The sequence below is a fragment of the Sparus aurata genome, chromosome 6, assembly GCF_900880675.1.
Source record: "Sparus aurata chromosome 6, fSpaAur1.1, whole genome shotgun sequence".
NCBI lineage: Eukaryota > Metazoa > Chordata > Actinopteri > Spariformes > Sparidae > Sparus > Sparus aurata.
Window position 1 is genome coordinate 20558880 of NC_044192.1, and position 24684 is coordinate 20583563.

The window sequence follows — 24684 nt, forward strand, 5'->3', positions numbered from 1 at the left end:
GTGATGTTTGGACTGCGATTGTTATTCATTGCTGCATTTAATATTCGTTATTAATCAACGGTTGTTTGCAAGCCAAACTTCCCATCTGGGACATCAAATCTTTACTCTAAGCCTGCTGTGTTTAGCCCACAGTCCTTAAGGACACACAGTATTAACACTGTGTCACTTGAATGGATAAAACAGTGTGGTGGATGTTGTGGATAACCACTGCAGAAATACTCATAATGTACACTGAGAAAGGGTATACAGTATCCTATCTTTGGTGACATTTTCTCTGCAGATCTATACATGCCTGGATGTAAAAATAAAAATGCAGAAATCTTAACAATGTTTGAGAAAATTCCACTGCAAGTAGAAGTCCTACATCTAGCCTTACCTTACTCACATTACTCACTGACTACTTTATACATTGTTGAATAGTTTAATCTGCAGCAATGTATAATATTCTATCAAATCACATGTCAAAATGACAAAAAACTTGTTTTTTACTCAGCAGGAATGAAATTAGGGGAAAAAATTGACAAATAACTAAAGCTGGAAGACAAATTAAGTAAAAATCTTTGCTTTTGCAGGATCTTTGCACTTCACTAAATGCACTAAATGCCAGAGCACCTCCATCACAGTGCAGACACACTATAATCTTGTATTACTTATTCACAGGTGGTCCATGACACTGTCCTGGCCTGCTACACCTGCTATTTTCATGCAAACAGCTTGTTAAATCCTCCCTGTACATACGTGACACCCCTCCTCCACTTTAAATGAAGTGTTGTTTTCCTGCCGTGTATTGCTCAATCAGTATCCTCCATTCAAGGGCACACTGAAGCCGTCCTGAATAAATACTCAACTGAAACCATTTGTGTTACTCAAAGTCTGTTGTGCTACACCTAAATGTGGGTTAGATCAACTCACACTGTAATTACATTTATCTAAATTCATTCAAAACGAGTATTTGGCTGAATCTGATTGTTTTTTTCCTCCTCATAATCACTAGTTCTCTGTCATTTTAAAACCAGCCCTTCAGCCTTCAGGACTGTACTTTGACCCCACAGCAGGGCCGCACCCTTGTTTATAATAGGCGATCGGTCTTCCTGTTCGCACGAGTGACAACCCGCTCAGCCAATCATCGTCTTCTACAGGGCGAAGGCGGAACTTCCGGTACAGTAGACCAAGTAGTAGTCCAACATGGCGGTTGTGTCGCTCGCTTGAGAGTGTGGTGGAAACCGCGGTTAAGTTGAGGTAGTTAAGGTATATATCAGTGGCAGATACACAGTATATTAGCACAGATTAGCGTGTGTCGACTGCAGATATCGGCTGTTGGAAATGAAGGGGAAAGAGCGATCTCCGGTGAAGAAACGCTCCCGGGCGCCGGATGATAGCAGAGACCGAGGAGGAAGCCACTCGAGCGGCAAGAAGACCGGAGCGCTGTCGACGGCTGGAAGCAACAACGGCAACGGGTCTGCTCAGAGGAGAAGTTTGCACAGCGATAAAAGAGACATGAGGGACTCAGATGGGCACAATTCATCCAGTCGAGCCGGCAGCGGCTACGACTACGGAGTTATCCCGGTGAGCAAGCCGTATGGTGGCGCTGACATCGCCGCGGAAACATCCAGGTCCGGTTCACGCAGCGACCCTCGGCCTCCGTCAAACCCAGAGAGTGAGTACAAGACTCTCAAAATAAGTGAACTGGGCTCCCAGCTGAACGACGAGGAAATAGAGGACGGACTGTTTCACGAATTTAGGAAGTTTGGGGACGTGAGTGTTAAAATTAGTCGAGAGAACGACGCCAGGGTGGCGTTTGTGAACTTCAGGAGGCCCGATGACGCCCGGGCGGCCAAACACGCCCGCGGGAAGCTCGTACTGTACGACCGGCCTCTGAAAATCGAGACCGTGTACATGAACAGGCGACGGAGCCGCTCCCCTGTTGCAAAAGACAGTTTCCCCTCAGGACAGAGACATCTGCACTCCCAGAGATCCCTCTCTCCAACTGGTTTGGGGTACAGAGACTATCGGTTACAGCAGCTGGCTCTGGGCCGCCTCCCCCCTCCTCCCCCTCCTCCTCCACCACCTCACATACGAGACCTTGAAAGAGACAGAGAGTTTTCAATGTATGATGCCCGGAATAGACCCCCATTCATCCCTGAATGTGCTGTTTACCGTGACGAGGACCTGATGAGCCCCGAGGACGACCAGAGGGCAAACAGGACGTTGTTTTTGGGCAATCTGGACGTCAGCGTGACAGAGAGCGACCTGAGGAGGGCCTTTGACAGGTTTGGGGTGATAACAGAGGTGGACATAAAGCGGGCAGTGAGAGGCCAGAGCAACACCTATGGATTCATCAAGTTTGAAAATCTCGACATGGCTCATCGCGCCAAAGTGGCGATGGCGGGGAAAGTGGTGGGCCACAACCCGATTAAGATTGGTTATGGCAAACCCTACGCCCTCCACCAGGTTGTGGGTAGGGGGCCTCGGACCCTGGGTTCCTCTCGCTGCACTTGCCAAGGAGTTTGACCGCTTTGGCACCATCAGGACTATAGACTACAGGAAAGGTGAGGCGTGGGCTTACATCCAGTATGAGAGTTTGGACGCTGCTCAGGCTGCTTGCACTAACATGAGAGGTTTCCCTCTCGGCGGACCTGACAGGAAACTCAGAGTGGACTTTGCAGAGGCAGATCACCGCTACCAGCAGCAGCAGTACATGCAGCTCCCTCTCCCTCTGCCACACTATGACTTAGTTCCTGAGCCCTTTGCCCACCGCCTGACGGACTCAGTGAGAGTGAGAGAGCGGTCCCCTCCACTTCCTGCTCGCTTCAGAGACAGAGACCTGTACTCCAGCGCTGAATGGTCCGGCCTGGGTGTCCATGACAGGATGCGGGGGGCAGGCTTCGACCCCATTGATCGTCTTGAGAGGCGTTCCCGTGAGACTTGGTCAGTAGAGCGTGACTTCCAAAGCCGAGATCTAGGTCGAAAAAGGAGATTAGATGAGCGGCTGGATCACTCACCTGACATCAGTGACTATGTTGTGCGCCGACATGGCAACTCATTAGAGCGCAGCCCTGGAGGGAGCAGCAGAGATGGGGGACGCTACAGTGACCCTGAACGTCTCCCTCGCTCTGGCAGAACAACCCCCATCAGAGACCGACAGGATCCTGGCTTTGCAGACAAGAGAAGAAGAACACTTAGCCCAGCTGAGCCCAACTCCAGCTCTGAGAAGGACCGCAAACGCAAAGCCACTGACTTATCTAAGAGCCCAGCCAAAAAGGAGGATCGCTTGGGACACCCTTCCTCCTCCTCTTCCTCCAAGTCTGGCCAGCAGTCTAAGTCGGCACCTGGAGGGCAGAAGTTGAGTCAGGTCTGGCAGGGTGTCCTCCTGCTGAAGAATAGCAGCTTCCCTACATCCCTGCACCTGCTGGAGGGGGACATGGCAGTGGCCTCCAGCCTGCTGGTGGAGGGCCCCACAGGGGGTCAGGTGAACCAGCTAAAGATCAGCCAGCGCCTGCGTCTGGACCAGCCCAAGCTGGATGAGGTCTCCCGTCGCATCAAGGCCGCAGGCTCCAGCGGATACGCCATCCTCCTCGCGATGCCTGGGAAGGCTGATGACGGCGGTATCCAGGATCCAAACAACTCGACAGAGAGGCCACTGAAGAACCTGGTGTCCTACCTTAAGCAGAAGGAGGCAGCCGGCATCATCAGCCTCCCCGTGGGGGGCGGCCGTGACAAGGACCACGGAGGAGTCCTTCACGCTTTCCCCCCGTGTGAGTTCTCGCAGCAGTTCTTGGATGCCTCTGCCAAAGCTTTTGCCAAATCAGAGGATGACTACATGTTGATGGTCATTATCAGAGGAGCTTCATGAAAAAAAAAAAGTCTCTTGTCACACTCATGAACTGTTAAACTGTGAGTTGTAAAAACAGGGAGAAGTAATGATAACAAGTCAGAGTAATTGCTAGCTCCTTGTACATCCTGTTGAAGGTTTATAGAAATGAAAATCACGTTGAATTGAATAGAATACATTTTTTGGTAAATTGACAAATTTGATTATCAATACATGTGACCTCTGCTATCAGTAATCGGATACAGGTACATTACTTGAAGGGTACTCTGCTTAAAGTAGATCAGAGCAAGCTACAGTTCTGTGAATCAATACAATGTGTTGCCTTATCTCATTTCAGAAGATATCTTTATGTCCTTTCATACAATGCCTGCCTATAAGAAAATATAATTTAAGATCAGAAACAAAGTATTTAGCCTTCATTTTTATCTGTACTCATAGATCATAGATTTAACTGGTCATGTTTGTTGTACTGTAATGTTTGTACAGCCAGCCTATGATAGAATTAAATCAAACTCTTGTACATAGAAATTTCTCTTGATTAAGGAAATATATCTATTTGCTCCAAAGCTTTACCCATCGCTCATTAAAAGGCGTACTCCAGATGTGAGTCGGTATTAGTTTCTGCTGACTGAGTAAACATTTTGAGTACATCCTAATTCAAATTTAATTCTGACAAAGTTTCTATTTTTGTCAGTTTTGTGCAAGTCTTGCTTAAATATCAAGACTTTTTTTGTACTTTTACTTTTGGGTATGTTAAAATAGAAACATTTGAGCCTTAAGGGTTACAGTGAAATACATTATATCACTATCAGTTCTCCTTTCTGAGCCACATCTGGAGGTTATGTGACATTACGAGGTGAAATGCAGTTTTGCTTGTCTGTTTTTCAGCACTGGTACGTTTATGTAGGGGTGGACACAAGCAGCAAGTTCCCGTACATTATAATGCAGTTTGATACAACAAGAGAACAGAGAATACAGCCTTTATACAGATATTCTGTTTAGTCTTTGATGAAATGTTAGAGGGGAGACTTTGAGCACTGTATCGAACTGCATGATGTTATGACCAAATATTTAGAGCTGATTGTTTTCATTGTTGTTTAAGTTTCTTTTCTTGATTAACTGATTGAATATTTGGTCTGTAAAACAGCAGAAAATGGTCACAAATATACATATTTACCAAAAGCATTTCATGTGCTGTGAAGTAAGAAAAGGAAGACCTGCAAATTATACACATTTAAGAAGCTGCAACCATCAAGTCGTTTGTGGTTTTGCTTGAAAATTTACTTATTTCTTGATTAACCAATTATCCGTATTTGCTGCCTTTCAAATATCTGTCAATTGTCAAATCATTTCAGTTCTAAATATTATTACCATCAAGTTAAATCAGCTCCTCTTATCCAAAACAAAACACACATACAGGGTTGCTTTTGTGTTTGTCCCGTTTATATTGTACTTTTATTGGCATCATATTCAGTTTGGTTGAACAGTAATTGGTTGATTCAATGACTAACTTTTCTAATGCCATAATTCACCAAGTACAATAACTACCCCAACAAAGCATGTACTGCTAAAAGAAGATGATGTAACCTATAAATTAAGAGTTGTATGTATGCCGTGCTCATCTCTAATAACTGATCAGGGGTCTACAACTCCAAAATATTGTTGTGCTATCAGCGGACTGTGATAAAACCCTCTGAATTAATCGGAGGAGTGAAGGCCGCTTCCCACTGGCCTCGCGCCTTCCCCTGAAAGGACTGTTGATTATGTTTTTCATGCTTTTGATTTGAGTTTCTGTGTTTCAAATGGAGAAAAGATTTGTATACTCAGGATATCTGGAGAGAGAAATGGAGAACATCAGTGCTCATGGGCCTAAGAAGTATACCTGTCAGAAAAAAAAACGCAAAGTGCAACACGCACTTGATTTTGTCTCAATAAATTTACTCTTTCGTGGGAAACACAAGTGCCTCGGAAGACAACTTTTGTGACCTTTTCTGTTCTTGGAATTGTCTATCAAACTATCACTTTGACAGCAGGAGACTTCCCAGCAGAGAGGAGAGGAAGTGTGAGAATCAGCCTCTCAGTTCTGTGTTTTCATTCTGTTGATCATCATTGTGTTGAATGACCTTTGTGACCTTCATTCAGATTGAAATTTGGCCATACTAGAATACTTTTTTTCAGTCCGTCTGCAAAGGCAAATCTAGAGTCACTGTGTCTCTTCAGATGTGTGGCTTATACCGCAGTCACCTCTGGCCTGTATGACCGGAGGTGTGGCTGTGTTCATCCTTCTGGTTGGCCGAGGTTGTCTTCATCACGACAGCCTGTCAGTGGAGGCTCAGCAGCGTTTGAAGGCCTCCCCTGGTCTTCTCTCTCATCAGACTCCAGCAGTGTTGGTTCAGCGCCTGCAGCAGCTGGAGAAGGAGAGAAGTGTGTGTTTAGTTGCTTATTGGTTCTTGCATTGGAGTTTTGAATGAAGATCTCTGCTAGGGCCAAACTTCAAGCTTGTCTCGCCCTGTGTCGGAGAAGAGGTCGAGACAGTGTCGGCTTTATTTTCCATAAAAAGGAAAGGAAACGCAACAACAGGAGACAAGAATCCTAATCATTAGCTGATGTGTTCATCTGATTTACACACTTTTAAAAGATTCTGTGCCAAACTGAATATGAAAGAAAATGAAGAGTTTCCTGCAATCAGTGCAGCAGGATGTGTATCATCAAGATGGTGCTTCTCCAAATGAAAAGGGACCGGAGGAGCTTCCCTGGGTGTCAACGCGGTGCCACGGCCGGGATTCAAGCGTTCCTGGAACTGTGAGGTGTAACAGTGTTGTCCTGCACAGCTGCATCTGCTCCTGTTCCACAGGTAAAGTCTTCAGATGGCCTAAACTACTGACCTTGGTACGTATTCCAATGTTTAAGACTGCTATAAACATACTAGACCCAGTTTTGAAAGCTGTTTTAGGTTTAAAAAGCAACAAAAACTAAAAAAATCCAATGTCACTGAATCAAATTCCAAACTAATGCCCAGTCAATGTTGAGATAGCCTGAGATGTATATTTGAAAAAACATGACAAAATTTATGTTTGTTTACCCAAAAAGATTTTCCATCAGCATGGGGTGAGAAGATGACGACAGAATTTTCATTTTTGTGTGAACTTATCCTTTAAATATCCTCGGAGTATCTTTCAGTTAGTGCTAGTGAGGGTTCACTTACTGTTCCTGAAGTTACTTTTTGCAGATTCAACTTCCTTCTTTTTTACATTTCATCATGGTGTTGAAACTTTTCTCTTTGTCAATTCACTCAGTAACTCATCACAGCAATAAAGTGAGTATTAGTGATGGAGGAAGTAACTCAGGTCAGTTCACGGAACAAACCAACAAATAATTTAAAGATTCTAAGACACTTTATATAGTTTGAGAGCAAAAAACGACCACAAATTATAAGCAGTTGGAGAACTGCTGCATTTTGATTAGTCATTTATGTTTAGTCAAAGATTATTTCTACTTGAACTATGCAAAAGTTTTTAAATTAGTAATTTCAAATGTAAAATTAAGCAGATCTCTGTCCCACATTTAAAAAAGTCTGTTTAGTTAATCCAAGTTTATTGACGTTAACTGAAGTTGATAGTCTTTAGGATTAAAACATCTTTCTTACTTTAGCTTTAGATGGTACATAACTTTAAGTTTTGCCATGATTTTTAAAAATGGATTTTAAAAATTCATCCTTGTTGGTGCAATCCAGCCTAAAATGTGCAACACTACAGTGTGAAAATATGCAAGTTTTATCAGCAAAATATACTTTGTGTCAATATCCAACCTCAGATTTTTATACTGACATTTTTTATGTGACTTTATACAGTTTAATGACAATACAGAATGTTTTCCCTAATCTGCAAATAGAAATAAACTTAAATTCTATCACAGTTATAAGGTGCCTCACAAAAAGAAAACGATTCAATATGGGTGCAAAGCAAGTGAATCATAGAAAAATGAAAACAAAATAAAATGCATTAAATCAGGGAACTTAAGAGCCATAATTAAGAAGTATAAAACAAAGGTAAGTGAAGAGTAAAACCAGCAGCTTTAGCTGTCGGATAAATACAGTGGAGTAAAAAGTACAATAACCAACCCCACAAATGTAATAAATATGAAATATGTCAGTATCAACATATGGAAACTTTTAGACACAAGAGCCCAAAATATTTCCAGAGTTAATGATAAATCAGTTGGAAAAAACTGAAACATAATGTCATGTTATTACTCACTTTGGGTGAGAAGGTGTCATGAATAAAAACTGTCAAAGCTCTCAGGGTAGAAAATGCTCAGATGACCTTTAATCGCTCCTCAGTAGGAGCACACGAGGAGAACAATGAGTCATGATACAGGAAGTGGATTAACCTCCTCTTGGATCATTTATCATACAGGGGTACGTCAGGAATGTAAACTTTGCGCTACATTGTCAGGTTCAGGGTTGAGGTAATACAAATAGTGCCAGGATATTATGAATTTGTAGATGGAGGAGATGTAATGATGCTAACACACAGACTAAGTCTGTTTACTGTGTATAAGGAGGTGCTGAGTGCTTGAATTTCACGTTTTCTGCAGTTCAAATTTTAAAAAAAAATGTCACCGACAGTTATGACAGTAGTTACACAGTAAATGTGCACTGCCTTCACCTAAGGTGAGCTTACCTGGGCAATCATGGCTATAAAAGTAATTTAATCAGTGACACGCTGATGGACAATAAGCGATAGTCAGATCTTACAAGCGCCCTCAAATCTCTACAAATTAAAGGACTTTCTTGTTGTTTCCTGTTTTAGGAAATACATCTTGATGGGACTCTGACAGAGAGCAAACAGCCTGTGTTTTATTTACTGTGTATTCAATATTAGTATAATGACGAGTCAGTGAGCCAAAACTGAGTGGACTCTAAATAATTTTTGCACTTTTAAAGAATATCTCGATCCTACAGCAGATGTAGTGCTGTTGCCCTTAATGTTGGGCTAAACCACAGATGATTCATGTAATTCTGTTTTTTTTTTCTTTTGGAAAGTTTATGAACCTTCTGGACAAATGGTGCCAAAGACTTTTTTAACTTAACAAAATGCTGAGTGTTTCAGGTTGTCACGTCAGTATGGAGGCGAGAAGGGAAGAAAACTCTGCTGTGTCCTCACCTTCACCTGCTGCAGTGTGACTGAATGAGCTCCACAGAGCTTTAGTGACCTCTAGTGAAGGTATGAAAAAGTTGTTGCACAGTCAAGGAATGAAGAGAAACTATGTCTTGGTGAGTACGATTTTAACCTGCACTTCAATAGTAACTCAAGTATTTATTTTTTTTTATTCATAATGTAAATTCAATTTGATTTGTGTTTAAATAAAGACAGCTGTTGTTGAAATATATCCTGATGTGTTTTTATTTTCAAGCCATCCTTCCTGTTTGAGTGAAGATGTGTGTTCTGGTTGTTCTGGTCAGTCCTGTAGAGGGCGGAGTTAGTGCAGTATCAAACTCTACCAGAGAACATGAAGACGTGCAGAGTGTGAGAAATGATGCTGATGTCAGCATTTCTCATATATGAATAATGTGATAAGCTTATCCAGCTGATAGTGTATATGGTTGGCGGGTGGGAAATTGAAATGAGTCGTTTCACACTGACGTCAGTAACATTAGGTCCACGAGTTCTTTATCGTATAAACACCGCTGATACTTTTGCATCACTTGAAAAAGGAATTGGGACACAAACAAAGGAGATTAATTCTGATTTTAGATTTGGCACTCACTGATTGTTTAACCCTGCGGGAATTGCTGAAATTGGAGAAATGCAGACAGTGCACACTGTTTCAGTGCAGAGGGACGATTTAAAGTTGCTGTATGTAGTAGTACTTTACCTTTCTTTCCCTGTATGTACACACTGTTGATGAGAAAAGTCAATAGAGACTTATATAGTCTAGGAAAGGTCAAATATCACCTGCTGTACCTCACGTGCATTCTTGTGACTGTGGGAGAAGGTGCAGAAATGAAAATACAAATTAGTTTTATTTGAACAGTTTTATTTTTTTTGCTTTAACAATGATTTTTTTCCCAGCATTCAAAATCTCCCAAGACTTCCTCTCACTCAAAAATGGATTTGAATGATCTTTTAACACCAGACAGCAAAATCAAACAGTAAAATAAAGCTGTGGAGGGTTTTTCATCAGTTATGACACAACACATATTAATTTCATACATGCCTGTTAATAGAAAACAGTTGGGTTTGAAGGTGAAACACCTTCTCTGGCAATTTGTAATCAACATATATTATTGTTTCTTTTATTTCAGTTGAGTGTGTTGACATTTAATGTTGATTTCTTTGAAAACTCAGAACTGAGTAAACTCTCTTTATGTTCTTAACACTTTCATGATTGACCTAATATTAATGGAACATACTCTGTTCCCTTTGTTTCCTTTATCTGTATTTACTCATTTGATTCAAGTGGTTTCTTATCAGTCCAGCTTTCAGTAAAAAGGAGGAGTTTAGATTCGTTTTGACCTCCATATATAAAAACCTGCTGCTCATGCATATAAGATCTTAATTGAGTCACTTTGGCAATAATGAAGTCCGCTTTTCTGGTTTTGGTCTATTTGGCAGTCACGCGAGGTCTTCTCAGGTAAGATGAGAAACAAAATTAAATGCACATATGATAAAAACGGAAATATGCTATTTAACATACAGAGTGTGGTCACTGATGGTGTTGTCCAAAGTGCCAATAGATATACAATGTATTATTTAGAACAATGACATCATGGTTATTAAGACAACCTAGAGGTAAAATTACATTGCACACTCTCCAAAAATGATTTGATGTCACATTTGGTTGCCATTTTTTTAAATGATTCTTTTTGGGTTGAAATTTTCCAGTATTAAGGTGCCATCATCTTAATCTCAAATTTATTCCACTAGCACTAGAAAATCTTTTTTAATGTGAAGATGGAAAAAGTGTTGAAAGTCTGCCCTAGCGCAGTGTTCACAAGTGTTAATGATGTTGGACACAAAGTTTAGACAGCAGAGATGAAAATAATTGCATAAATGCATGAAACATGAAATTGTCTTATCTTCTGATTCTCATAGTTGGTCAATAAACAAATTAGCTACTTCATTTAAGTTAAAATGCAAAGTTCTTACCATTGTTCCTTAATTCCTGCCGTTCAAGTGGTGGCACTTCACATCACTGCAGAGCAATTTCATTTCCTTATGGCTACACTGCAGAACTGCTTAGTAAAGTTGAGAGATATGTGACAAGGTGCTAAGCATTAATCTGGCCTCCGAATTCTCCAGATCCCAATCTGGTGAAGTGTTTGAGGGACGTGCCAGACCTAGTCCGATCCAGTGGTGACTCCACCTCACAGCCCCCAGCACTCAAAGAATCTGCCGCCAATGCCCTGTCACCCCCATGTGTCCTGAGTTTGTCCCTTGATGGCTCAGAGCTGAGCCCGATCCACAGATGTTTAGATGTCCTGGCACGTTCATCAACCAGGCCATCATGTCAATGTTGGCCCCATATGGGCTGAATGTGAAGTACAAATATGGGTCCCAAGTTGGTTTGTCCACAGGTCCATGGTGGCCCCACCTGTGTTTGCCAATATGGGCTTTAAGTATGGGCAAACACAGGTGGGGCCAACGTGGTATATACCTATGGACAAACCTACATCTTTCATAGATGTAACCTGTACCCACGTAGACATGTTAGCTAGGAAATACTTGATCAGACAGAGATTTAGGACAAGACACCAGTCACACTTTAGCCTGACGACCGGAGAGGCTTTAAGAAAAGAAAAGTTGTCCTCGTACATTATTTGTCCAGTTTGGACTGTGGGATGCGATGAATATTGCAGCCTCAGGGCCTTGAGCAGTTCTTTTAAACGTCTGAAATAGAACTAAAGCAAGATGATGCTCAGGAGGAACAGCAGGTTGTCCACCAATCACAGGGTTGATGGTTTGATCCCTAGCTCCCACTGTTCATGGAAAAGACTGATGAGGCAAAGCGAAAAGTGCTTTGGCTATACGTGCTCTATAAATGCTGCAATTTATGATCAAACACCCCCCTGAGACGAGTTCTTGACCTTCTCCAGCTCAGAACTCTACAGTTTATTCTCATAAATTCCTCCCAGGCACACTCCCTTCACACTCCTTTTTAGGAGAAGTTATGAGGTTATGAGCTTCGCAGAAATGTTTGTGGGTTTGCTTTTAGATCAGCTGGAATGATAAATGTGCTGCAGGGTTTATGAGCTGCTAATGTGGTCGGTTTGTCTGTTCAGGATCCCTCTGATGAGAGGGAAGTCGGCCAGGCAGCTGCTGGAGGAGAAAGGCCTGTTGGAGGAGTACAGGAGGAAGTTTCCATACAGCCCTGCAGCAAAGTTTGAGCAGAGCGAGGTGCCCATGACCTATGACCTAGATGTAAGTATGTAAACACAGTGAGCTCTCCTGCGCATTTATGAAGTACACAAATTAACCAAACAATCTTACTCTCGGTAAAGATGACGTACTATGGAGTGATCGGCATCGGGACTCCACCTCAGTTCTTCAAAGTTCTCTTTGACACCGGCTCCTCAGACCTGTGGGTTCCCTCCATAAGCTGCACCACCTCGTCTTGTGGTGAGTGTCGTGATGAGAGTTCGTGATCGGGATAATCTAATACAGTTTAGATCCTGCATACAGACCACCTATCGTTTTACTGATTCAGCCACATATTTCTTGGGTCTTGTCTCTACAATGTGCAGATTTGGGGATTTTTCTCCTGGATTTTGACTGTAGATGCAGATAAACATGCTATTCTAAAGCTACCTTTAGCTCTGTGAAAATATAATCCTCGTCTCTGAGACAATCAATATATTTTTGAATCTACGAGTATACGCATAATCTTAAGGATGTCTTTGTGTATGAAGCAAAATTGTGACGATATGCATCCCCTGCCTGTTTTGTCTCCTGCTCATCTTTATGTCTCCGTCTGTCTGTCCTTAGACGATCATCCAAAGTTCAACAGCTCAGCATCCTCCACTTTTCAGGCCGGGACAAAGCCTTTCTACATCTCATACACCAGTGGATTTGCGGAAGGGAGCACCGGATATGATACAGTAAAGGTCAGGATCAAACACTAACTTTTACCATTTGTATGTACTTCATGGTTAGAGGGTTAGATTAATGCAATTATAACAATCTAATGACAATCTAATGTAAAATATAATATATGATTTACAAAGCAAGCCTTTCTTTAATGTAGAATTGGGGATAACTGCTGTTTGTGGATTATTTTCTCATTAATATAAAACGTGTTACATGTTACATTTTTTTCAGATAGGCGATCTCTGTGTGGAGCACCAGCTCTTTGGCCTCACTGAAACAGAGGCAGTCTTCATGGGCTCCGTGCCCTGGGATGGGATTCTTGGTATGGCTTTCCCTGGCATGACGTCTGATGGAGGAACAACTGTGTTTGTTAACTTGTGGAACCAGGGCAAACTCCCCCAGAACGTGTTCTCCATGTACCTGAGCAGGTGAGGTCAAAAAGTGCCAACTTTTTCTTGTGAAGGTCTACAACATGGTGTTGGATGGAGGATGCAGTGTTGAATATCTTAAAAAATATCTCTGCCTCCAGTTCTGTAGAGGGCAGTGTGTTGGTCCTGGGGGGAACAGATCCCTCATATTACACTGGAGGCCTTAAGTGGATCCCCCTGCACCAGGCCTCTAACTTCTGGAACATCCTCATACAGAGGTAGTTTCTCATGATCGCCAAAGTCACTTCAGAAGTGTCATTAATTATAATGCACAGTATGTAATGGATGCACACCCGATGATCCTTCCTTCATGTTGTAGCATCACCATCAATGGGAACACTGTCGCGTGCTCTGCAAGTTGTGAAGCGATAGTGGACTCTGGTACTGCTGCAATCATCGGCTCCAGCAAAGATATAAACAACATCAATGGCTGGCTGGGAGCCATGTCAGAGCAGTATGATTATGTGAGTGTTTTGAATGTTTTACCTTTTCACAAATATGTTCAGTGAACTTTTTTGGACTATTAAAAACAATACCATTGTTCTCATCTGTTCCACAGGCCTCTGTGAGCTGCAGCAACATAGACCTCCTGCCAGACATTGTGTTCAACATTAACGGCCACAGCTTCGCTCTTCCTCCGTCGGCCTACGTCATGAAGGTTTGTGTTTGAGGCACTGAGTGATAAATGATACGGATGATCAATATTAATACATCATATATTAAGCCACAAATCATTTAAGCCCACTGTTAGAAACAATGTTTACTTCAAGGAGCTTTAATACTTCATTAATTTTGACAACTTGTGGGGTGAAGAAATTAGTTTTGGTAATGGTTATCCTCCTCTAGTGTGGCTCTTTAATTCATTAAGACGACCCCTACAGAGGACAATTCAGTTCTATAACTAATAACAAGTTGTTAATATTTACGACTCCAAACTTAATGGCTAATCACAAAGTGGTAAATCCATGACCCATTATTACTGACATGAATGATTAAAGGATTATGGTCTGGTTGGTCTCTACGGGGTTGAGCATATGGTCTTATTGATGAATCAAGATCTATGAGAGTTGCTAAAGGACAGAGCTTGTTCAGTTGAAAGAGGATAAACACCAGGCAGAAGGGAATTTTCACAACCTTAAAAAAAGTTGATTCGAAAAGACTATAATTTATGTCTGAATAAATCAAATTCAGTTGAGAACGTTCAGCTGTGTGTATGTGCTGACAAGAATTTTGACAGCAGATTTCGATAGATCTTAACATGAACAAACGGTGTAGGGAACGCTTCTACCTGGTGATAAAGACACCGAATAACAGAAACAGCTGGCTAAACAAATATAAGCAAACTTCAAAAATACAGTAAAGTAAATACTGGTGGGTAATATCTATATAAAAACCTCCTCTCATGAAGGTTATAATGTTCAGTGTTGTTTTGTGTTTTGTACTCATAGTTGATTCCATTATTTTGTCCACACCATTTATGTCAATAAGGGTAGAATAAATAACAGAAACACCACATTAACTACATCCCCCAAAATGATCGTGAGTTTGAATTAAAGTGTTATTTGCAGATTGAATTTCTCATGAACTTTACCTCGTCTGAAAAAGGCCATTTCAAAAGTTAATGAAGTATTTTATGTTTCTACGCTTTGAGGGCACAGATTTCAGAGCTCCTATGAAACCTCTCTGCGTTGTATTATGTCACCTGAGGGAGTCGATATCGTTGAGTCTGCCTCAGATCAATGTGGGGTAGATAGTAGTGAGTCTGAGCAAATGCCATTGAAAGCAAATTGACATGACTGTTTTGCATCATGGTGCCTTATTGAGTTTCTGTAGATTGCACAAACTCTGCCTGACAGGACAGACTTCACTATTTCCTGACAGGAAAACCTAGGTAAAGGCTTGCTGAGGCTAGCGAGGCTATGCTTGGTTTGTTTTGTGCAGGTTATATCAGACGGCCTTCACCACACGTCTCTGAAACAGCTCAACACAAAGTGGACATTGTAACATTCATAAAGGGAGGATTTATTGAAGGACTGTTGCGTCAAACTGCAATAGTTTGAGCTCGCTGTACCCAATAAGTTAGCAGCTGATTGTGTGGACATGGTGGATGTATGTGCACGTATTTTGATTAAATATGATTTGGAAATGTTTCATTAACTGGAACATCTCAAAGTCTTTATGTGACTCATGTTAGAAAAGTTCCCTTCATAAACCAGAAACATGGTTTCGAAAAGATGTATTTATTTTTATTTATGGTGGTAGAGCTGATCTGTTGTCTGTCTTCTCCTCAGTTTGGCTCCGGGTGCAGGACAGGGTTTGCTCCTGGCTCCTGGATCCTGGGCGAGGTCTTCATGCGTCAGTTCTACACCGCCTTCGACGTCGGCAACAACATGGTGGGCTTTGCTCAGGCTGTGTGAAGACCTGGGCCTGGTTAAAATGACATCTAGTGTCAGCTTAAAAGACAGTCTCATATATTCAAAACACAGCTGACTTGCTTTTGAACAATAAAGTCAGCGAGTTCAACTCCTGGGATGCGGGTCTGTGTTTTGGTGGCCACTAGATGGCAGAGCGCTCACTAAGCTGCACAATCAGTCACTTCACCATTCATGTGATCCTCCTGGGAGGGGCCTGAGCCGAGGATGAGTCATCTTACTTAGAATTCAGTCTGTAAAACACAGAAGCAACTGCCAGTCATTCATTGTCAACAGGCGCTGGCTTACATTCATGCCTCCTGTGTGTGTGATGTTCAGTGATCTGAGATTTCCTCCAGGCTCCTGCATTTGTTCTAATTATAAACTAGGATTTAATATCCAAAAGGGATGCGTCACTCAGCTCTTTTCCATTTTAACACGTGCAGGAGCTATCATTAACCCCCTCATACCTCCTGTGTTTGCTTTTTAACATCACAGCAACTCTGTAGTCAGCACTACGGCGTTGCAGTGCATTTTTTCCAGATGGTTACGTTGCACACACCTGGCTGGTGTTGCATGTACTGTGGGTAAACAGGGTAACATGAGACGGCAGCTACTGAAACAGGGAGCGTTGACATCTCTGCAGACCTCTTCAATCATTCATTCATTTATCCTGCAGAGGAGCTGCAGGTGAGGTTTCACACTGCAGCATCTGTCAGAAAGATGCAGCAACTTCTTTAGAAAGACAGACAGAAATCAGCCCCTTTAAATGATCTGAACACATCCGCTGCTGTGTCACACGTAGAAATGCGGTCATTAAGATTAAGTAAAGTCAAGATCTGAGACCTAACAGCCAATGATCCAGCTGAATGTTGTGTCCTGGACACAAACAGGCAGAGGAGAGTGAGTACAGAGCAGAGAGCTCCCTTTGCTCAGGGAGATCCCAGCTGTGGTCAACAACCTTCCAAATAAGGCTGAAAAGCCAGCAACACAGAATGTTGCCAAAAGAAAGTAAGTGTTAGAGACAGGTGCAATAAATACGACTCCCTGGATGAACTGTTCCTGCTCCAGTGGTCTGTGTGGTCTCCCATTTCACCCTCAAGTGAACAAGGCTGTCATTAGTGTAATACAAAAGATGAGACCAGTGGAGCTCCACGCTCACATGGCCGACTGACGCCTGATCGCAACAAATACAGAGATTTGGGCCATTTTGGGTAATACGCCTGGTCACAGTAAGATGGCAGGATTGATAACACTCTCATGTCTATATTTTAAACAAACAGCTAGCCTGGCTCTCTTAATAGGTATGAAAATATGCCTACAAGCAAGCTAGCTAATTAACTTATATTAGAATTACAGCCTTGCAGTTGTATGCCATTCAAGTTGTTCCTAAACTATGGTGTTGAATAACATTCTCCACTTGACCAATATCATGTATAGTGTATGTGTAGTATATCAGCTTTACGAATTGCGCATCCTTTTGCTTCCAGCGCCAACTATAGCTCCTAAGTGCTTTTCATCCGTAACTTAGCTTTTCACAGTTCACTTTGTATATATTGTATAAGTTCACTGTTTCATTTTTGGATATTGTGTTTTTAGCATTTCTGCATTTGGCATTTACATTATCATGTAGGTAAACAAACTTCAACTGCTCGCTTTCACTTTCATTCACAGCTTGTAAAAAGGATATATGTCACACTACATGGTGCTAAAGGGAAAATAATCATATCACAGCAAAGTTAACCTTTGACCTTTAGAATGTAAAATACCGGGGATATGGCGTTCACAAATATGGGGTGATGGATGGACGGCAACTGGAAATCATAATGCCTCCGGCCAGAAACATCACCGTCGCAACAGCATAAAAAAACTTTGGTTAAATAAAACCCAGGTGCTAGAAAACATTAATTGCTAAGGTTTTAAGTAGATAATTGGCTTTAGTAGGTTTTGTAACTGTCACCAGTCTTCATGCTACGATAAGCTATCCAGCTGCTGGTTGTAGCTTCATATTCAACATAGAACATGAGAGTGGTATTGGTCTTCTCATCTAACTCTCTGCAGGAAATCATATAAGCTTATTTCCAAAATGTCAAAACATTCCTCTTACCGTTTTTAATTTTTTTTTTTGACAGATTCGTGTGACAGATTAAGTGCATTCAATTTACAGGAATTAATTGGACATCAGTAACTCTTTGTTGCCATATTTTTGTAGTTTATGAAATACAGGAATAATACAGTGACAGACAGGAAAACATACAGGAAATAATGAAATACTATAGGTCCTTACACAGGACTGCATATATTGAATTATAAGTTTGTGGCTTAACACAGAGTCAGTATATAACCTCAACACACAAAGGACAATTTAACAATTGTGACAGTAGGTTATTAATCCTTAAGCACGCAACTCCGTCTTTGGTTATACAACTTTAACTTTCAGAGGAAAAAATAGATACATGTGTACAACATTAGCAACAGTAGATTTGTGCCCCCTTTTGAGAGATATAATTCCATGAAGTCATGATTTAGCTACATGATGATGCTTCTAGACGACACTCATTATAGACGCAGTAAATAAAGTGTTTTGATTCACCTAAATTATCTTGAAAAAGCAAAAAAACACCATGAGAAGTGAAAGAAAATAAAACTGATCAAAATAAAAGCACATTTACTGTACATTGCTACATCTGCTGTCTGCATCACTGTTATGATGTGTGTTTGTGTGTGTGTGTGTGTGTGTGTGTGTTGTCATCATTATTATTATTTTATTGATCTTTCTATTATATGTAATGGTACTAACCTAAATTCAAACATTCATCAACAGCTGAGTCAGAGTAACTTTAAGTTTATGAACACATCATTTGAGACTTTATTTTGTTTTTCCTGATTTTTAACCTTGTGTGCATCTACGACGGTGACACAATGATCAACAGTTTGAAGTAATTTTAGCAATGTAACTCAAATGAAGACATGTTTGAGAAACTTCTACTTCTATATTTACATTTCAGCTGTGTCAGGCAGCTTGTGTGTTGGCTGCAATACAAGCTGCTATTTCAGATTGTGTTTATGAGACTGCCGGCTGGCCGACTGATGCTTGCTGATTTGTTCAGGGCTGGGCACTAATGCCCAGAAACATTCAGTGGATGGTACTCATTCTCATCCGTTTCCCCTGGGATGATGCTTCCTCGCTGTATTTACAGCCTGAATCTTACTCTGAACACATCGTTTTCACTGTAACATGACACTTCAGTACGTTTATTTTTGGAATTTGAACTCACGTCATGTATCCAGTCTGAACTAGAACTGCCATTATTGTATTTGTTGGAAATCATTAACCCTCTCTGAACTGTTTAGACTGAAGAACTGATGTTGCCATCAGGAGACGACCAGCAGCAGCTGCACCGACCGATAGCTCTGTGATTCGCGGAATGTTTGTTCAAGCTTTAAATGAGCTTTAGCTTATTACAATGCTTATGTTACTGTACCAGACACTGTGATATATCTGCTTCCTGAGGAACTAATAAAGCCTCTGTCAGTCAGCAGCTAAGAGATTCAGTCTCTGACAACTCTTTACACAGCTGCTCTGAAAGAAACCCCGGCCTTGTTTCCATGCAGTTCTGTTTTGTGTCCTATTTGCTGCCGAACACTCCAGTTCTTTAAGGATAGATAGAAACGGCACCGTTATCATGAAAGACAAGCAAATTTTCTCTTTTTTTATATGTCATGAAGCATTATAACCACAAATGCATGGGGACAAATATATGTTTATCCAGTCACCCAAATCTATGGTCCGAGTGGGAAACTCCACTGCACATATTCAATGAGCAGCATAACCAGGAAGTAAACCCAGAAGCTCTGTGGGCCACATGTGGGCTTGGTGAGAAATTCTCTTTGGTTGGAATTGGTGCCATCTTTTCTTCTGGTATCTAGTTATTCTATATAAATCTATGCAAGTGAGCCGCTAACATTTTGCGTGCAGTCGATATGTTACACAGCTAGCATGCTACCAACGTTAACCAAATATTCAGTGCAAAATTTCACATAATAGAGCTGTATTACATTTATCAATCAGTTTGCTAATTTTTTTATGCTAACATCCACATACTTGAGTTGTGTTCTCAAATGACAAAGTTTGCAAAAAGGAATTTTGTAAGGGCATCGAAGATTGTGGAGGTTCCTATAGGAATGAACAGAATTCGGGTTGACTTGTACACGCACACCGGTCCTTCAGAGGAGCGCCAGGCTTTGAACTGGTTTTTACAAAGAAGCCAAACTGTGTAATTACATCCTCATATGATGTTCTGCTGCCCCAAATTGTTGCACAATTGTTTTAAATTGTGAAAGAAGCACCTCAAAAACAGTGGACAGATGCAATATGTCTTTTCACTGTCATCATTTGATCCAATGATTCTGATCCATAACTAATTTGGAAAGTCTAGGGAGTGGCACAGTTAAAACATTTTATCCCTATTGAAGTTAGTCGGGGGCTAAACCAGAAGTTAGCCAGTTCAGTCAGCGAGTGTCTCAAGTGCGCACGCTCCATATGCCCCACAATGTGGAAGATCTGGGTAATTCTATATCCAGGAAGTCTAACTTTTGGCCTCATGCACCACTGAGCTGCTCATATAAGAATAAATAAGGCTCCAACTTGGACACATTCCAGTGTCAAATCAATGACACACACAGAACTGTGAGGAAATGAGGCGCCATACAATGGTTAGAATAAGCAGATATGCTACAATCACAACATTACTATCATCAGTCCACACCACTGGATCTCATCATCATGAACAATGTGTTTCTTGGTTCAATATTTTTTGCATTGTCATGTAGTGAAGTTACTGGCTCATCTTAAACGGATCTTTCATGTTCTAGTAATCAGTATGTATATGTATAGTGATAAAGTAAACACCTGGACATCAGTTTCATTAATACTTGCAGTGTTTATGTGGTCATTGTTCTATGAGTAACTGCTACAACACTGGTTGTAGTCTTCTACAGTAAACGTATGATGTGTCACAAGTTGATAGTTGGACTGATGACTCTGTAATCATGCTGAATCAAAATGACTTAGAATAGACAAGGTTTACATATATTGTCAAAGCGCAACTCAAAAACACAAATGATTGAGTTTCGAATCACACTCAAATCTAAAATAATATAAACAGATAAAATTGCATAAGAGTAATCCTTACAGTGATGTGTCCTGTAAAGGCCAATAAAACCGAACAGGAATGTAAAACATGGCGTAAATATTCAAAACATCTTTCAGTAATAATTAAGTGAGCTCTGCAAGCTCTGCATAAAAATTAGCTCCTCTTGCTAAAGCAGCAGCTTCTGTCCAACATCTTTAAAACATCCAATCTGTGTGATCTGTGCGATCCTTAGCGCATAAACAACAGAAGCTGGAAAACTTTCATTTTAATTGCAGCCTCAGGACATTCAGAGGACAACTAAGCTGAGGAAAAAACTAAACAAAAATTGCTTTCATGTTAGTTGTTGCCTCTCACTAGTGCTGACGGTTGGTATTTTTAAAAAAATTCCACCGAAAATGCAACTCTTGTGTTCTTACTTGCATAGCAAATCTTTGCAGGGCCAGCCAGTAAAGGGCTGTAATGGAAAATAATCAAGTGACCAGATAACTCAGATAAATGCATTCATCAAAAGGATTTTAACTACATTACTCGGCATTATCAGAAGGTTTTGGGGTGTATACATGCTACTTCAACTGTGCCACCAGCTGTGAGAGCCAACTAAAGCTTTAACTTTGTTCGGAAGATGCTAAATTTGGAGTCTTGCACACATTCAAAGCATACAAACCTCTGTGGAGCAGCCACATGCCTCGATTCATCAACGCTGCAGGCTGTGACCCCGACTTCTAAACCACCATTGGGGTATCGGAGCACACTGAGCTGACAGACTCTGCGTCAGACCTCCTCCTCTCCCTGTCATTCCCCTGCCACTCCTCGTCTTCCTCACCTATTGGGTTCAGCCGCCCGTTCTGCTCCAGCTGGTCCTTGGGATCCAGGAAGGCCACGTGCCTGTAGGGGAAACCTCCGCCCTCCACTCTTTCTTGCCCTGTCTCATCGTGTGAGATGCTCACAGTTGAAGAGTGGAGGCTGTCTCCGGGGTCTTTCTCCAGGTCCTGACCCGGACAACAGGCGCAGTGGCATGGTGTGAGATAGAGGTAGATGAGCACCATCACCACGCTGATCAGACATGCTATGAGAGTGGTGTAGGCCGTTTTTAGGTTCTCCAGTCCACCATTCATGGTGGAATTAAACACCATTACATTTACATACAACGTCTCATTGAAAGAGTCACCGCTGGCATAGCAGGTGTACACCCCTGAGTCCTCTGCGTTCAGGGGCCCAATCCGGAGGCTTCCGTCAGGACGCATTGCAGCAGTCTTGTGTGTGGCAGACAAGGGGATGTCTCCAGGCAGCGTCCAGCTCTTTTTTACATCCCTCTGCCTCGTGTCACAGTTCAGGACTAGGATCTGCTCCAGATAGGCTTCTTCATCGAAATTGCTGGCCTCACTGCAGTTCAAATACACCTTGTCCAGATCCAGTATGGCCATCCTGTCTTTCTGCGGGCCTGGTAGCAAACAGGTGTGGCTGAACTTGAAGTCAGTGGCGGAGCTGAGCTCCTTGAGGTGCCAGCGTGCCACCACATCATACAGCTCACAGCTGCAGGGCAGAGAGTTGTTGTGGAAGTATAGACCATTCTTGATCCAGGCAGGCAGAGCCTGAAGCTCATGGAGGGGCAGGGCTTTGATCCGGTTGGAGGACACATCTAGCAGCCTGAGCGTCTCCAGGCGACCCCGCTCCTTCACCACCTCCAAAGGGAAGCGAGAGATCTGGTTGTGGCTCAGGTAGAGCCTCTGCAGGCTTTGGATGGCGGAGAAGGCAGTGCGATCTATCTGAGAGATTGAGTTGTCATAAAGCAGCAGCACCTCCAGGTGCTCCAGCGGCTCAAAAATGTTCTCATCCAGCATGCGGAGGCTATTAGAGGAAAGGTCCAGGTGACGAAGCCCCGTCACGTGCACGAATGCCTCAGCGGAGAGGAAGTTGAGGCCGTTGTGGCTGAGCAGCAGACTGTGTAGTCTGCTGAGTTTGATGTTGGTCCACTCGGCACGCAGCCTGGTGATGGAGTTGAAGCTGAGGTCCAGGACAGCAGCATATTTTGGAAGAGCGGTGGGGACATTGGTCAAATTCACCTTGGAGCAACTGATGATGTTACTGGCGCATACACAAGTCTTGTGGCAGTCCAGAGGGCTTCCAATCAACTGTGCACTGACTCTTACTGTTGACAGCAGTAAAGCCAGAGGTAGAAGTGTGATGAAACTCCTTCTTCTGTATGCTGCTTCAGAGGCATGGTGGGAAATCCAGAGTGACCCCCCCATCATGTCAGGATTATAAACTATAGCAGGATGAGTTCTAGTCTTCACAGAGGAGAGTCATGGAGCTGTGAGAACAAACAGATCAATACAGCAGCTGTTTTACAGAGGACCCAAATGATGTCATGCCTTTATATGCATTGATAATGATGACATTAGAGCACACACACAAACACGCACACACACATTGCAGCAGGGAGGTCAAAAAGTCATCCTTAATCATCATAAGGCCATCAATGATTTAGCGAGATTGATCTCAGCATCAAATTAATGAAATCTGCTTTTAACCTAAAAGATTATGAACGTTTCGTTTGTTTCATTCGCCTCCTGTGATCACCATCCCATCATCACACCTCACTGAAGCACATGAGTCCCGGCAGGCAGAAAATGTCCCGCCCGCTGCTGCTTTACCTTGTGTCGGTGTCTTCAGATCCGACGAGTCTCCGACAGTCCGGTGTTGATGATCCGCTACAGGACAGTCTCATCCTCCCCTCAAAGCAGCAGCAGCAGCAGTCACGGTCCCTCCTGTCTGTCTGCGATCACAGCAGCACCGGAACTGCCTGTCTGCGGTGCGCGCTGATGAGGAAATGCAACCATCTGATAGTTGAGCTGATGGGGAACAAACAGCAGAGCAGGGGGTGTGTCACATATGCTCTCTCTTTCTCTCTCTCTCTCTCTCTCTCTCTCTCTCTCTCTCTCTCTCTCTCTCTCTCTCTCTGGATGTGCAGGGTCCTGCTGGGACGTCACACCTCCTCCTCAGCTGGTGAAGCACTCTGCTATTAAGCTGACAGCCATAACAGCATCAACTTATGTGTCTGAAATCAGCTGCAGCTTTTAAGGTCTGTTATTAAACATGTTGAATGTTGCAGTGTGGCAAGGGTGTGCACAGATATTTTGGGGGGGCCGGTGCCCAAGAAGAAAAAAGGGGCACCCACCCCATCCACAAACTCTATTTTCCCACCCTGTGTGTTGCCGCACCAGCGTTCATAATGACTCAATATTCATAATGTACATATAGTTAAGACATTTACTCAGTTTAGCTCATCCGCAGTCAAGTTAGCACCAATATGTTATATGCAATGTCTGTTTAGACTTTCAAAACAAAGGCCCTTTGGTTAGGTTATTAACGATACATAACATAGCATGTCTGTTTAGACTTTAAAAATAAAGGCTCCTTGGCCTAGTTAGCAAGAACACGTGACCTACAATGTCTGCTTAGACTTTCAAAATAAGACTCCTCGACCAATTTAGCGCTAGTCTATTACTTGCAAAGTCTGGTTTGACTTTCAAAATAAAGACTCTCCAGAATATAAACTACTTGATTTGGGCTAGAAAAAATAATCATTCCCTGCATACTTAATCATACTAAAATCACCCACCCAAGTTATGTAAGTGACGTTACGCACGACATGTAATGTAGGTAAAATCCAAATTAAAAGCCAAGACATGGAGGACAACACTTGCAACAACTGTGGTAAACATCTATGAAATGTCTTTAAGGTTGAGCTTCAACACTCCAGCAGGC

The 24684-nt window shown here is 42.2% G+C and overlaps 2 protein-coding genes and 1 pseudogene across 7 annotated transcripts; 2 read left to right on the forward strand and 1 right to left on the reverse strand.

The window, feature by feature from the left end:
- The first annotated feature begins 1144 nt into the window (after positions 1-1144).
- Positions 1145-8437, forward strand: LOC115583127 (RNA-binding protein 15 pseudogene; annotated as a pseudogene).
- Positions 6224-23818, reverse strand: LOC115583128 (amphoterin-induced protein 1-like). Of its 5 annotated transcripts, none has more exons than XR_003984307.1 (3): positions 23571-23818; positions 21581-23227; positions 6224-6240 (listed from the first exon to the last, which is right to left on the reverse strand). XR_003984307.1 is itself a non-coding variant. In XM_030419592.1 (3 exons), exons 2-3 carry the CDS (start codon positions 23166-23168, stop codon positions 15754-15756), a joined length of 1452 nt encoding a protein of 483 aa, XP_030275452.1. In that variant the 5' UTR covers positions 23169-23227; positions 23571-23818; the 3' UTR covers positions 15692-15753. The 5 variants fall into 5 exon arrangements, 2 of the variants coding, with proteins under 2 accessions (XP_030275452.1, XP_030275451.1); XR_003984305.1 differs by lacking the exon at positions 6224-6240 and adding an exon at positions 15677-15776; XM_030419592.1 differs by lacking the exon at positions 6224-6240 and adding an exon at positions 15692-15776 and having other exon boundaries at positions 21740-23227.
- LOC115583129 (pepsin A-like) lies at positions 9321-19307 on the forward strand. Of its 2 annotated transcripts, XR_003984308.1 has the most exons (10): positions 9321-10468; positions 12117-12255; positions 12336-12453; positions 12820-12938; positions 13153-13349; positions 13451-13567; positions 13669-13813; positions 13909-14007; positions 15641-17635; positions 17677-19307. XR_003984308.1 is itself a non-coding variant. In XM_030419593.1 (9 exons), the coding sequence occupies exons 1-9, from the start codon at positions 10413-10415 to the stop codon at positions 15764-15766; spliced, it is 1116 nt and encodes a 371-aa protein (XP_030275453.1). In that variant the 5' UTR covers positions 9321-10412; the 3' UTR covers positions 15767-19307. The 2 variants fall into 2 exon arrangements, 1 of the variants encoding a protein (XP_030275453.1); XM_030419593.1 differs by having other exon boundaries at positions 15641-19307.
- Positions 23819-24684: the final 866 nt, after the last annotated feature.